We start from the raw sequence: 15,920 nt of genomic DNA on the forward strand, positions 1-15,920 counted from the left end.
TCTATTGAGTTAGTTCTTCCCTTCCTCGAGTTGATATCCTTAATTGATTGAAATAAACATTCGGGTTTTTTTATTTCGTGTTACATGTATATACATGTAGATCTACAAACATGGTTTGTTTATTGATAAGTAAGGTAACATAGAGCATTACATGAGTGGATTGATAACATATATCAATATTTTAGTTATCAATTAAAATCCAAGTGCTTCAAAGTCCTGGAAAATTACACGATTTCTATTTTGTAATTTGTAAATGATTTGATTACATGTCGCATGGTTGCTACATTGTGGGCTATGTGTATGTAAATGCTGACTTTAACGTCAACTGTTTTGAACATGAGAAAGAAATAATATATTTATATCCCTTAACAAAATTCCAAGCCAAGCTTCACAACTTTTTTAAGCCTATTTTTTCATCAGAACATCATGCATTTTACTTTAATGCTTCACATTAATTTTAGATTGTTTAATAAGGAAATGGCTATTCACACTTTGTCCGCCAACATTATTTTGTGGAAACGCCTGACAGTGTAAAAACGGTCAAAATGAAGGGATTTCCCGTATTTTTTCATTAATAACAGAGTTCCCCCCCCCCTTATTTTTGGTATACGAGTGTCATGTTAAGCATCTTTCCTCATTTCAGGTTTATTAGGTTGTTTTACAAGGATATTGATAACAACAACGATGTTAAAATCGAATGTGAATACATTTCATATACCTAGAAAAAAGCAGCATGGCTCTCTTTTGGTTTTAGCAACTATAGGGGGCATCAATGTGGGCTATATTTTGACAGTTCTTGGAACAGGAATAGATACAGTACCAACGCGGTCGTGGCGCGTCGGCATGACACCGACTTTCCTCTTCTCAATACCCCCATCGCGGAACCGGAAATTGTACAAATAATTTCAGAAGAGGCCATATTCCATGTTCTCTCGTGAAAATATTTTTAAAATGCTAATAAATTTGCTTCATTGATTCGCATTGCATTTTTTTTCTCTCGTTTTTTTCGGTGTCTCTTCATGAAATATAATATTCTTAAACAACATTCACTTTATTTCAAATTATGAAATTAAGAAATAAAATTCAACATTTAAATATATTTATTAAACATCAATCTTCAACAAGTCGTAGTGTCTTTCTATGTACAACAAAATGTCAAATATACATGTCAATAAAGATAAAATTCGCTGTGATTCAAAACAAAAACAAATAAAATCGAACACACGATGGGAAGTTGAGTTTTTAGCAAAAACGTCTGAACACACCATGGTTTCAAGCTTTGAACAACAGACAGCTGAGATTTCTTCGTCCTCCTCTGCGGAACTCGAGACAGTTCAGAAAAAAATGTGTCAGCGCATATTGTGCACATTTCCCGGCTCGGATTGTTTTTTATGGACACCCAGAAACTTCCGGTTTTTCTCATACTCCAAACGGTCGCCATTCTTTAGGGATTTTGGACCAGTTGAATTTATAAACAAGACGGACGCCGTCTATACGTGTCATAAACTTGTTCTTGTAGTAGTGTCTGAAATTGAAAAAAAAATTAAATAATAATTAACAATTCTTTTTTTTTGCAAATTTTGAACTGTATGTTTTATGAAAGGATAACAATATTTTTTAAGTAAGTACCTTATCCCTCGGCTCAGTTTTTCGAAGTTCATGTCGGCCTTTTGTTTTTTCTGCCCCCACCTCCGGCTGACCTCCACCGTGTCCATGAACCGGAAGGTCCCCTCGCTCTTGTTAACCCACTTAATAGACACCGGGTTAGGGGCGCTGAGCTCGGCCAATAAAAACTTCCACAGTAGAATATTTTTAGCCCCTGTTTAAAAAAAATCATAGATAAATAATAGTTTTAATTAAACATCGTGGTATTAATTAGCCCCGACCTGATTTCATTTTTAATCATGTTTTTGACACTGACCTCGCTTTCGCTTGCCAGTCTCGTGAATGTGCGAGTCTGTGGAACTGATAATTTCACGGGTATCACGTTTGAAAATGTCTATACTGGGCAGTTTCTTTTCGATGGAGTCGTTGGAGTCCTCCTCGGGGTCTGTGTTCCTTGGCAAATCGTAATGGGGAACGGGGCCACTGTTGGTGTAGCAGGAGCATCCATGATATTGCCCGTACGCACAGTTCTGACAGAAGACTTGGCCGCCCTGGGTGATTGGGTAGTCGAACATCACTACAAGGAGACAATATACATTTAGTTGTGCATCAAAACACTAGCACGTCTCGGCCAACTCGCTCCTCATTTAACAGAGACCAGGTGGTTGACCGCGACTTGCCGAGTGTAATTTTGAGAAAGATGGAAGACGCATCTTCCTCCTTTGGTCCTTACCTGATGCATCGTCTTCCAGTTCGCTGCCATCGGAACCATTTTCTGGGTGGTATGCTGGGTCATCTGAGAATAAAAGAATACCAATGAAAATCAAGGTGATGGCATTGTAAAGAATGGACTTCAATGGTCGTTCCCGATATCCCCAGATAATTCAATATGTATGACAAGAGATGAGACTGAGACTCGGGACTCACCATACGGCGTGTTGTTAACGGTGGTGTATTCTTTGTGGTGGAAGGGGGGCTGGTACTCGTGGTCATACTGCGGAGTCTGCGCCTCGCCTGAAACACACAGAATGACGATATATAACGACACAATGAGATGACGACATTTAACGACACAATGAGATGACGACATATAATGACACAATGAGATGTTCAGTTCAATTTATGCTCTCTAACCATTATCATACAATGGTACATGAGGTACAATAACATATTTGCATTAAATTGTGATGTCAAGGGTGACATCAAGTATGACGACATATAACGACACACTGAGATGACGCGGTGTGGTTTGAACTTATTCAATTAAAGTGATGTCAAATAGAACAGGTGCGCTGAAACTAAGCAGGTATGAGAGAGCGCGAAGGTAAGCAATAGCTTTTCCGGGATAACTTCGCTGAACAGTGAGTTTATTTCCAGTATTTAGATAGAAAGACAGACGTTGCACTTACCACAATATGACAGATATAGTTGGGGAACTTCCATTGGGTCTTGAAGAAACTGTAAGATCTGGGCTATTTGTGGGGTGTTTTCGGACTGTTCTGTAGGACTAGTCATCTGAAAAAAGCAATGCAAAATTGTGGAATTAATTGTTGCACATTTTATCAAAACGTTTCAGACAAATGAAACTGTATTTATTATTTATTCATAACAAATGAAAGTATATACACAAAAATGTTTACCTTTTATTCTGCTTACAAGTTTCCTGGTGCGTTTTCTTCTGAAAAAGTAAAATACAGTTTAAAAAAAGATAGAGAACGTTTGATTATTCGAAATAATATCCTATGGAAAATATTATTTATGTGAAGTGTTAGAATACATCACATAATACCAAAATGCACAGAACACTTCAAATAATTAATCTATCAGGATGTGAGCAATGGTCCGTTTTTCCTGTCAATGATGCTCGCATCAAGTGGGTGAGGATTTATCTCTATCCACTCCGTAGGGGTAAGCACACAAGTGTTTTAAAAGAGATAAAAATCCACGACCCAATGAGCGAAAAGACAAAACCCTACACCCTAGGACAACGTGTCATCAAAAGAAGATGCGTTTTTAAAATATACAAAATGATGAGGCCTTTTTAAAACAAGCGTTTTGTTTTTCTAATTTTTTACTTTATCTTGATGGTCGCTGAAGGCTAAGACTGCGAAATGGAATAAAGAGAATGGATAGATAAAACTGAAGACAAAAGTGCAGACACGATCGAGCGTTGTCACGGATTTAAAAAAAAGAAAAGAAACAAACTCTTTGCTTACTTACTTTTATGTCACATCACTACATTTTGCACCAGGATTCGAAATGCCTCAGTATTTTTTTTTTATTTGCACAAAACTGCACTTTATCTTTTTAAAGCGTGTCTCATCTATCACTTGTCAATTTATAAAGAAAAACATTTAACTGCTAAGCCATTATCAGAATTCAAACTATAAAAAAAAATAGATTCGGTTAGCTGCACACTCACCTAGCCGCGCGTTGCCTCGAGAAAGCCAAACTGTCATTCGTTGGTTGTTCCCGACTGCAGCGTTACAATTGAGCTACGAGTAGGGTCTCCGTGCGTATTTATATAACTCTTCAATTGGGTTTCCCCTTAGTCACGTGACTCACTGATAAAACTTATTAGGGTGTTTTGAGTTTTTTTTTTAAGAATAAAGAATAAAAGAACTTTTAAAAAGATTAGATTGAATGGAATTGAATCGCCTTGCATTTTATATAACACGTGGAACTTTGTGGGCATTTAACTGTTAAATACTTCCATGTTTGCTGCATGCAAACAATTTTTACCGCTATCTGTCAAATCACTAAATCTAGGTGACGTACTTAGTATCCATAAAGCGATGAAACAAAGCAGAATAATTAAAGATTGGCGTAATTGTCAAACGTTAATATACATACGACATATTTATACCCGCAATTCTACAAGTTAAATTTCTTAAATTCCCCTCCAAGTTTCTTGCCTGATGCATGTATCAACGGTTTAACTGCTGACAATGTGTTATATAGATAAGTAGAGGTAACGGTGGCTTAGAGTTGACACTTCGTCAAAACGTATATCTCTGGGTAAGAAGTACCCTGCGGGACGGACTAATCAACGCCACGGGCCGGGGACTGTAACGACCAAATCATTTTAACGCTAATTACATAATACGTATTTTATTTCAAACATTCCCCAGGCCAAGAAAAACCCAGAAAATTGTTTCAATTCAAACCATTCATGCATTTGAATTATAAAATAATCTTTTTTTCTACTTTAGTGACAAAAATAATTCGAGTATATTTACATGCGCAATATTAATCTAAATTGGCGCATATATAAATATACATGTGCATGTAACATGTGAAGAGAGCATGATCGAACGTGCAATATCATATTGAGTACTTTAGATATAATCTTAAGTTATTTGTCAATATGTCGTTTTAGAGTCCTCATAAACATACATGTATGTGTATATATTTCTATATATTGTATACTGTCAAGACGGCAGGGATTCTAGCATGTGTACATATTTCTTCTGAATTGAAACATGTAAATTCCCCTTGAATTATGTTTGAACCGCTTGTAATAGGATTAATAATGAAAAGGATAAAAATATCTACGAATGCACGTGTGAACACTACTGAACGCTTATAAGCAAAATTATGTAATAAACGAATTGTGGCAAAATGACTTAAAATAATAATGCCATACTTAGAATACACCATGCATTGTATAATTTTAATAAGAGTCAAGAAGGCGTAGAAATGTACAGAATTTTGAAGGAAAGTTTTAATAACATATAAAAGATTTCATTTATAACCCCTGAATAATACATATAACGATTAATTGCAATCAATAAACGTAAAAACATGTTCAAAATGTGTTTAATAATGTACATGCATCGTATATGTGGTTTGAAAATATGCTACAAGTATACACATATTTGTAAACAGTATCATTAGTGTTGAAATTCATCGTATCATCTATTGTTGTGTTTAGTTATATGTATCTGTAGATTTTTTTTTTTTTTGTACATTTAAAACGATCACATGTAACCATTCAAAATGAAGAATTAATTTGACATTCTGTCGATGAAATCAAAATATTTGGTTTAATACGGTTTGTTAAAAATAAGTTAATTAACCGCACGAACAAATTATTTTCAAGCCGGTTTTCCTATTCATTTTTTAGACGAAGTATCCTTGTAAAGGAACTCGTATAATGAGCGCGCTGTGGACACTCTAATAGATTCATTAATGATGTCGTGTGGATAAATTTGTATCAATCATTATCATTATTAATCTTTTTGTCATCTGATAAAGTTTAAACCAAAATGACAGAATATAATTTTGAGATAAATGTGTGTGCTGTAGAAGAAAGATGTATGAATCCCTTTTAACACAAGATATCAGAGACTTTTAAGTCGTGAAGAAGTCAAATCTTCAAGTTATGAATTATGTAAATCGTGTACATACATATGTACATATTAGTGTGTATATAAGTATTTATATATGCATATAGATAATAAGATGTATATGTGTCAATGTTTTCCTGTTCTCCTTTCATGCAACTCTTTTCCTTTCCTGTATTTATATATCTTGTGTTTACAGAAATGTACCGTATTGTTGTTTTTGAGGGTCCCTAATTAGTTGAACAAATAATTGAATTAAAAATGAACAACATTTGCAAGTCATAAACAAAATTATTTTGCAAAAATCGAAAAAAGGACTCAATTTGCAATATATAAACATCTTTAAAATTCACAAGATGTTACCAATGCAATGAATAGGTTATAAACAAATGCAATCAAAATCCACCAGTTAAATCATTATATACAATGTATTGACTATTTATTAAGGGATAAGGAATTTTCGTTAAGTATAGGAGGTAATCAAATACGGTCGGGATGATCAAATCCAATAAAGCCCGATGGGCTTTACGAAAGATTTGATCACGCTTGACCACATTTGATCAGCTCAAAATATTCAAAGAATGATTCCTTATTACTTATATTTATATAATTTTTATGCAACATTTTTACGATTTAATATCAAAATGGTCATTGATGAAATGTATTGGACCATTGATGAAATGTATTGCACCATACAAGATTACAAAATTCATTGGTAGCGATATCATAAACAAAGACACTGGAAAATGTAAATATTGAAACATCAAATCTACACGTTGTAATCCCCTGATATCATTAACAAGTTGTTACTTCAGACGGCAATCGCTCATTGGTTAGATTATTGCAAAATCAAAAATTCATATAAGCTACTTATATATTTGATTTAAACAGTTGTTTTAGGATTTAAGTTGTTTTAGGATTTAAGAGTTGTTATCGGTGTCATGAACAAATTTACGACATTGTTTAAAAGCCATAGAACCATTTTAACAAGAGCTTGGACTTTGGGTAGTTGTGTCAAACAGCAATGTGACGTAGGCCTGTCTATTTCATTGCTGGCCACTCAGCCATGGCTCTTTGAAATCAACAGTCCAAGGTCTTGTTAAAATGGTTCTAAAAGACTACCTAAGTGCAATACTAGTAGTTGACGCTTGACCATTCATTAAATGTGTATGTTATATTATACAGGAAGATATATGTAAAGAAAATATTTCTGTTTCTAAAAAGAGCTAAAGGGGAAATTAAATATTTCACTTTAAAATTGCATTTCACATTTGTTGTTTATCAAGCCAATACATAGAAATAGTTCAAAGGTTTTGTTGGATTGCAGTTTGCTTATTACGATGTATATGTAGACAGGTGAAGGCGATGTTACATAGAACGACAGAGATGGAGGGGGGGGGGGGGGTGCTTTATTGACGCAGAATTCTTAAAATTAAAAAAAAAAACAATAAGGCTTATTATAAAAATTATCATACCGTTCGAAAATTAAACATATAGTTGCCAATGGTCTTTTAAATTGGCGATGAACTTTTTCACATTTTGAATACTGCTATTGTTGAAGACGGTCTTCAGTTGACAATACCTTTTGATAATCAAAACGATTGCATTCGGCAGTGTAAGGAAAAATTTCCTCTTAAAATAAAAACCCATAGTCTATAAAAAAAAGTTGGCTCCGATTTCTATCAACCCCAAGGTCTTAAAGACTTCCCTAATATTTATGACCGTGGACTGAGAATGAAACATGAGCCATTGATTTGATTCAATCATATTTTATTGTATAAATTAAAAGAGGTTCAGAAAAAAGGCATGTATCCAAATCCTCTTGAATAGAGTTATCGATGCTTGTAAATAATAACACTGAGATGTGGATGTAGTTGATTCACAAAATATACATGTTTATAATAAATATTGCAAAAAGGCATTGAATGTTTGTATATCGACTGATCAGCGAGTGCTACAGTGTATGTATGTGAGGACATTTTTGATTGGACATGTATGTGAGTATGTGTGTATATGTATGTGTATATATGTATGTGTATGTTTGTAGATAAGTCTGGGTCTGATCGAGGCTGAGCACCAGATGGTACTAAGGAGAAGCTATGCTGTGGAGTTTCGGATATCTATGATTAGATCTGCGAGCCCTCTTCCTGCAGGAACTGATCCTAGAGGAAACACTGAGTCACACAGCTCGACAACACAAGTGTGCAAAGATCCAAATCTGAATCAAAAAGCTTGGCTGTTCCGCGTAAATAGTTCAACAAGACCGAGTCAAGAAAACACTTTTATACATGTAGACATCAGTAACTGTGTTATTGTCAAATGTGTAATTCTCTTTCATCTTACTCCTACCCCGGGCTAAAAGAGAAAATATTCCTGTCAAGAAACAAATGTTGAGGCAGACGTGGAATAATTACATGCTTAATTGATTTACTGAACTTTTTTTTTGCATTTTAATTTTTTTTTTTTTTTTTTTTTTTTGCTTTTTACAAAGCACTTGTATGTCTATTTTGGCTTCTATAAATGTAATATCACGCTTCAAAAAAAAAAATCAGTTTACATAAAACATGCGTAGTAAACATTAAACGCCACGCAATTACTCATGGTCACGGGTACCGTTAACGGGGCTTCCCCTTCCAACGGGCCCCAATAACCCACCCACGTACCTTCTCTCAATCCGGACCAGTAATACGGGAAACCTAGAGGCACAGACGCGTGCTTCAGATGGAAACTCCGAAATGTAAAAGATAACCTTTTCATTTTGTTTACATTGAAAGTGTAAATACGTCGACTTATGACAGAGGAGGCACAATCTCGTTCTCCAAATGTACATGTAATATATCTGTGGCTAAGAAAATTCAAGCTATTTGTCTGTATACTTAATTAATTAAATAAAATGTAAACTACATGTTACCCAGAAGAATGAATTTAAGTGTAAGCTACATGTAACCCAGACAAGTTAGTGGCGAGTCAAGAAGATTGTATCTGCAATGACTTAAAGTTGTTTGCGCGACGTAATAACTGTAAGTTGTCAGAGCGGGGACTGCTGACAAGTTGTAAGAGCGGGGACTGCTGACAAGTTGTCAGAGCGGGGACTGCTGACAAGTTGTGATAACTTGATCTTGTTCGATCATCCATTACACATTTCAAGTGATCATAATCTAAAAAAGATAAAAGTAAATGTGCCCTCTAATGAATACAGAATTATGATGATACTGTATAAAGATGGCTGCACCATCATGTTTATTTACATTCATTGGGTCCACTTCATTGTATCAATCCATCAAACTATTGAGGCACATAATAGTGATAAAAAAAACCACGAGCATGGAGACTATTCTCTTTATAAACTATTACATATAGAAAACATTGAAATATAGTATACATTATATTAAATCACTTATAGTTTCATGATATATCATAACCATGAAATAGGCAAGATATTTAGAATGATAAAAAATGATGAAAATTTATATTTACAATGGCTCTTGATGCTCACTAGATTACTAGTATAAGAAATACATACACAGAACAACGTAATTCCTCTATAAATAAATCATAGCAATAAATCTGCAAAGAAAATTACAATATTACACATTATGATAAAATATTTGTAAAAATTTAACGTTTCTAATTTAATCATAGAAAATAGAATATATGATATTTTATATTTTGGCTACACTGTAGAATACAACAACTTTAGCATAAAACCCGAGACCGAAGCACAATTACATGAAACCAGTAACATTTACAATTTCCAATGCCTTTGTCTGTGATAACACTAGGAATCGATTTTGTAATGCATGGTCCAATACATTTTATTAATGACTATTTTATATGTATTCGTGGCATTGCTGAAAAATATATAACTAATAAGGAATAATTCTTTGAATATTATGAGGTGATCAGGCGCGGTCTGGCGTGATCAAATCTATCATAAAGGCATTCGGGCTTTATTGGAGTTTATCACTATGACCGTATTTGATTACCTCATAATACCAAAGAATGATTGATATTGCTTAAATACTTTTATAATTCTATTCATTAAAATTTATGCAAATTTTATACAATTTTGTAAAAAAAAAAAATTAGGTGGCTCACTACACCCCGTGAAATATTTTCTCAAATCAGCAGAAAATTACTTGATTATGATAGATTTCATAATGGATAAGAAGTATTTAAGTCTAATAGGCAAAAAATGTGCAATTTTGGATGAAAATTTTCGTTTTCAAAAATTTAATTCATTTAACATGAACAAAAGCTCCAGGCTTATTCGAACTCATGATCCGCGGTTCAGAAGCCCAATACTTTAACAACTGAGCTACGAAGATATACAACACAATTGAACGATATAAACAGTTTAACAAAATATTTCAATCGCCATCTTGTGACGTAGCGTCTTAAAAAGTATAAGTCTTGGTGTAGTGAGGTACATTAAAAAAAGTAGACTGTGTTAATCATCCGACAAATGTAATTCAGTTTTTATCACTATGCAATCCAACTTGCGGTCGTAGATACACATACACTACCTAGATACAACCGGCTACTAGCTTCCAGATTTAGAATCTATTGATTTAAGGTCAGAGGGCGAGGTCAACTTTGCAAATCAAAAGTAGAACAGCTGTAATCTGACACACTAATGATTGCGTCATGTGCCGAAATAAAAATGACTGTCCATTATTTTTTCTGTGAATCTTAAAGATTTATATTTCTTTCTTTCTTCTGTTTTCTTTTTTCTCATGAGCTTCTTGGGATATGCTACATGTAGCATTGCAGAAAAAATGCCTGCTTACCCTGCGTTGGAATTTTATTGTTTATATTTTCATCTAACTCATCTTTTTAATCAATAATTATCCTTCAAAAGTTCCTGAATAATTATCATTAATGTATATATGGAAATATTCGAGTCCGTTTTATTATTCCTTTCGCCCTTGTTGTCTGCTTTTTGCAGCAATTTAAGACGGCGCGAATTCCAATGTCTCAAATTTCTCTCTTTAAACACAACTGTGTCTGGGCGAATTCACAGGCACGTAGCATCAGGGGGGCCAGGGGACCTTCCCCCCCCCCCCACTTTTTCTCGCAGCAACTAATTTTTTTTAATTTACAAATAAAAAACTGAATTATCATGGACTCCCCCCCCCCTTCCACTTTTTTGGGAGTAAGAAAAAAATGGTATGAAAATAAGAAAATTAGGAGTGAAATTGAAGTTTAGGATTTTAAAGATTTTGTAAAATTAAAATTTCAAAATCCCCCCTCCCTTATTTTTTTTTTTTTTTTTTTTTTTGCTTGTAAAGATTTTTTGGATGAGTCTGGCCTTCCCACTTTCAAAAACGATGCTACGTGCCTGAATTCACGAGCGAGCCAAACAGTTTGCAGGTGGAGAAGGGCGATCAACTACAAGGGGCGAAAATAATCTTGTATTTAGCAGTTGTATACAATAGTGTCGATCAACACTAATTTTATCATTTAAATATTGTCTTTATGAAGAATTACACATTCTTTTAAACAATGTATCGATGCACCTTAATTGTACACGGTTGACAGTATTTTATTTGTACTAATCGTGTAGCATTTATTGTTTTCTCTTCTTTTATTATAATTTTTGAGAATTTTGGGATGAGTTTTTCAGCCTTTATTATCACATAAACTATGATTTCTCAACAGACAATGTTATATTTTGACTGTCAATAAAATGGTAAAATGGAACAAAAATATTAAAGGAAAATAACAATGCTCTTTGTTATCCAACCAATGATTAAATAATGAATTTTATTAACCCGATACATGTATATCATACATATTCTTGCGATCGTTTCACATTTATTCTTGCAGTATTTTACTTTTAAGGGCGTATATGTGAAAAGGAAAAGTTATAAATAGCAAACACATACATGTACTTATGAATTCACTATAAGAGATGAGACACGATTATGCTAGACACAATTAATGCACTAAAGTGAACAGCTGTTATAGAATCTCTGTGTCATCCAAAAACAGTCCGCCATTGGGTTTTTTTTTACAGTTTCAATATATTCTTATTGTAAAATAATTAATGGAATTAGGCACAAGTTCTATACTACGTATGTGGCGCCTTTCCTACAATAAATGACAAATAGATTTTTCACATGTCAAAAAGGGAGGTCGAATATGTACATATATAGATTTCGAATAATTTACATACAATTAATTGTTCATTCTGATGGGTTTGAGAATTTTTAAGATTCTGTTATTGATAATATATTTGGGGTTTTTTTTTCTTCAAATATTTCCTACACTTTATACTACTGTACAATGCAATTAAAACCAAGACTCAAAAACATCCAAAAACTTGACATTCAAACGGGTAAACTCGAGATAGGAAAACCACTTTTGTTTATTTATATATATAAAGATGTGGAATTCCGTAGAAAAAAAATCCCTGGTAAATTTTAAGGCGTCTTGGGTTTTCTTCAATTTTTTTGCTCAACGATAATGGTTACTTGGAGATCGAAAAACTTCACTTCCCTTATTACCGAAGTGAAAGGAAATAAACTGAATCGAATAGCCTGGGATTAAATCTCCAAGGTCGAAACTATTTTTATGTTCGTGCAGTGGTCATGCAGAGAGCTTTGGGTCGTGACGGAGAGCAGAGATCAGAAAATAGATTTAGTGGTAAAATTAAGCTTTTTGAAATTAAAAAATTATATTTGGAATTAATACAAGAACCTGGTTGAGTTATCTGACCTGGCGTGAGGTCCGGACAAGGACGCCATGAACTTTTTATGTCGGTCATAGCGTAAAATTATCACGACCTTCGAGCCCATGCTTAACGATTTATTGATATTAAGTTTCAGTTCAACATTCTCTAATTAACTTAGTTAATTTCAAAAATCTTTCAGGACTTTTGGTGCAATGGCAATGAGAGTTTCTGAATTTGTTTGACAGCAATGTCAGTGTTTTCAATGTATTTGGAAATATAAACCTTTCACTATGGAAGACGAGTTGAAAAAGAAAAAACTAAACGAAGATATGTAAAATCATAGATCTTTTATTGCCATTGGCGGTGTTAAAAAATGCTATAGGTAGTCCAATGTCGCATGCGCACTTACATGTAAGTGATGACCAAAACTAAACTTCAGAGGCGTCCATTAACAACATGTTGAAAAACAGAGCATGACTTCTGTTAAAAATCCGACTTTTTTTAGTTGAAGTTCCGTATATGCACTTGAAACGATGAGAACAAAGAAATATCATGCAATCCAAAATTCACACGTACTTTGATAACCCGCTATCCAGTTATTTACATTCAACTGAGCTGGATGCATTTTTAAGAATATATTTTAATTATTCCAATAAAATAAAGGGGAAAAAAATATTTAAGATATTTAAAAAAAAATATTCCAAGTGCCTTGCTTTTGCTTAACGTGCAATTTTAATTTCAATACTATATTTATACATTATATACTTTTTATAGTATCAGTGTTATTGAATGAAAGCAATATGAGCTGTATTTTTTTTCTTTTTAGAATTATCATTATGCAGCAAAAAGTGGTATTACATGTATGATAATAATTCATATAACTTAAAGCAATAAATATGAAATACATGTTCAGTTTTGAATAGGACGATAATACTGAAATTTTGCTTCGATCGGGACATCGAAATAGCTTTTCCCCACAAAAATTTGACTAACAGAAGCATATAAATCATAAATCCTATTTTTGGTCACTTTAAGTAGTAAATTACAATTCTAAAATAACCAATTCCAATAAGAAATTAAAATCGCAGGTCATACGGCTGTAAATATAATTTTGCATATTCAATGAAAGCCCCGCCCCTTTATAACACCCCGTCCTCCTTGTGATTTTATTATCATGCATAATATTTACTTAAGCTCGAGTCTTACTCAACAATCAAACTCGAAGCACGACATCAGCATGTAAATATTTCCGCTTTTCGTGCGCCGAGAGGAAGAATTTTCTGTCAGACGTTCTGATATTGGCTGAACAAGGAAATCCAGGTAAATCTCCTGAACTGGGAAGTAAAAAGTTCAATAGTATTTACTATCAATGCAACGTACTTTAAAATCAGGAAATCCAGTCGGCGAAACCTGAACATAACGGGGGAACGTTAAGGATGGAGTCTTTTCTGGTTTTCGACTTGTCAAACGTAAATTTGATTAATTGTTCATTAAATCAAGATGAAAGGAAATTAGAATAGTATATTTTTCTTTCTTTTTTACTATCATACAACTTGGCATAGAAAAATGTAATCAATGTTTAGAATGGAACAAGGACTATATTTTTGGCGTAGGAAAATATCACATGTTGCGCAATTCAGAATTGCAGCAGATTATATATATATATATATATATATATATATATATATATATATATATATATATATATATATATATATATATATATATATATAATGAGTCTGTTTTGTCATTTTAAAAACAATAACAATAATGTTGGATTTTTTTTTACTAATGTGAACTAATAATATGATGCTTGGGTTTCAGAATATGTTTTTAAAATATGATTTGCCTATCAAATAACATTTTTATAAGCTTTTTAAAGCACCCATTCTTTACATTGATTTCTGTGAAAAAATCACTAAAATAAGTTTTTCTCTCTTATGAAACGGTCAATATATAAGCTTTTCTGTCAATTTATATCTTTATATAAAGTCTTCATAATACATAAAAATTAGAAATATTTTATTATTGGAAGCATAAAAAAAATAATCAAAATTTCTTCTAACTTTAAGAAAATTAGAGGAAATGCGGGCTAAGCAATATCAATTTTAGTATAAATATTTATTCCAATTTAGTAGTATAAGCTGATAGACACTCTCATGTTCTATGATTTCATTGAAGATTTGAATCTTCAAATCTTAAACAAATGTCTACAGAACTATAAAGAGCTACACTTATTTTTATCACTCTTTACGTTGAGGAAAAAGGTAGTGACCTTGACCTGACCTTAATCCGAAAACAAAAAGGTCAAATTTAATTAAACTGATAGAATCATTAAGTAATATGATCCTTTTGACTGTGTCAAAATTTCATGCATTTCTTATTATAAGAAGTATGTTTGATAAAAAAAAGACTCCTTCCCTAAAATGACACGGTGACGGTGTCTGAACGTTAACATGACACGGTGACGGGGCCTGAACGTTAACATGACACGGTGACGGGGCCTGAACGTTAACATGACACGGTGACGGGGCCTGAACGTTAAAATGACACGGTGACGGCGCCTGAACGTTAACATGACACGGTGACGGTGCCTGAACGTAAACATGACACGATGACGGTGTCTGAACGTTAAAATGACACGGTGACGGTGCCTGAACGTTAAAATGACACGGTGACGGTGTCTGAACGTTAAAATGACACGGTGACGGTGTCTGAACGTTAACATGACACGGTGACGGGGTCTGAACGTTAAAATGACACGGTGACGGGGCCTGAACGTTAACATGACACGGTGACGGTGCCTGAACGTTAAAATGACACGGTGACGGCGCCTGAACGTTAACATGACACGGTGACGGTGCCTGAACGTTAAAATGACACGGTGACGGTGCCTGAACGTTAAAATGACACGGTAACACGAAATCATTGATTTATTCTGAATTTAATTTATTTTGTTGAATAATCTAGCCACTAATTGAAAATAAATGATAATATTGTTAGGTTAATTTATGTTAACTTTTTGTTTCTATCAAAGAATATATATTTTTCCAAAGTTCTTTTTATGCACTGGATATCAGATTTCAGATTCCTTTTACGTACGTTAAAGATCCGAGGTCAAGGACGGGGTTATTTGTTGCAATTTCTGTGATATTTGTTTTCAAAATTGCCTTCGTAAAATAGCTATTGAAAAAAAAACTTCAAAAACACTGCACTTCCTGGGAACCTTGGCTTAGGTCCATGAGGTCTCGCACGACATATTATTTACATTGATATGGGTAGGTTTTCAAATG

General features: G+C 33.6%; 2 protein-coding genes across 2 annotated transcripts in view; one reads left to right on the forward strand and one right to left on the reverse strand.

Moving 5' to 3' along the window:
* The window catches only part of LOC128158262 (leucine-rich repeat and IQ domain-containing protein 1-like), a 152,174-nt gene that overhangs the window by 61,133 nt on the left and 75,121 nt on the right, over positions 1-15,920 (forward strand). The gene's annotated exons all lie outside the window — the stretch shown is intronic.
* On the reverse strand, positions 1,083-4,137 carry LOC128158299 (ETS-related transcription factor Elf-3-like). The gene is made up of 8 exons (XM_052821084.1): positions 4,028-4,137; positions 3,246-3,283; positions 3,015-3,120; positions 2,533-2,619; positions 2,339-2,401; positions 1,922-2,182; positions 1,630-1,819; positions 1,083-1,525 (listed from the first exon to the last, which is right to left on the reverse strand). The coding sequence occupies exons 3-8, from the start codon at positions 3,118-3,120 to the stop codon at positions 1,420-1,422; spliced, it is 813 nt and encodes a 270-aa protein (XP_052677044.1). The 5' UTR covers positions 3,246-3,283; positions 4,028-4,137; the 3' UTR covers positions 1,083-1,419.

The sequence above is a fragment of the Crassostrea angulata genome, chromosome 1 (genome assembly GCF_025612915.1).
Source record: "Crassostrea angulata isolate pt1a10 chromosome 1, ASM2561291v2, whole genome shotgun sequence".
NCBI lineage: Eukaryota > Metazoa > Mollusca > Bivalvia > Ostreida > Ostreidae > Magallana > Magallana angulata.

What these genes read in the sequence shown, in the direction of transcription:
- LOC128158299 (XM_052821084.1), bottom strand. Translation starts at nt 3,120, where the DNA reads ATGACTAGTCCTACAGAACAGTCCGAAAACACCCCACAAATAGCCCAG. An exon ending in CGTTAACAACACGCCGTATG is followed by an intron (nt 2,402 to 2,532) that starts GTGAGTCCCGAG and finishes TTTTATTCTCAG; the next exon opens with ATGACCCAGCATACCACCCA. An exon ending in ACTGGAAGACGATGCATCAG is followed by an intron (nt 2,183 to 2,338) that starts GTAAGGACCAAA and finishes GTCTCCTTGTAG; the next exon opens with TGATGTTCGACTACCCAATC.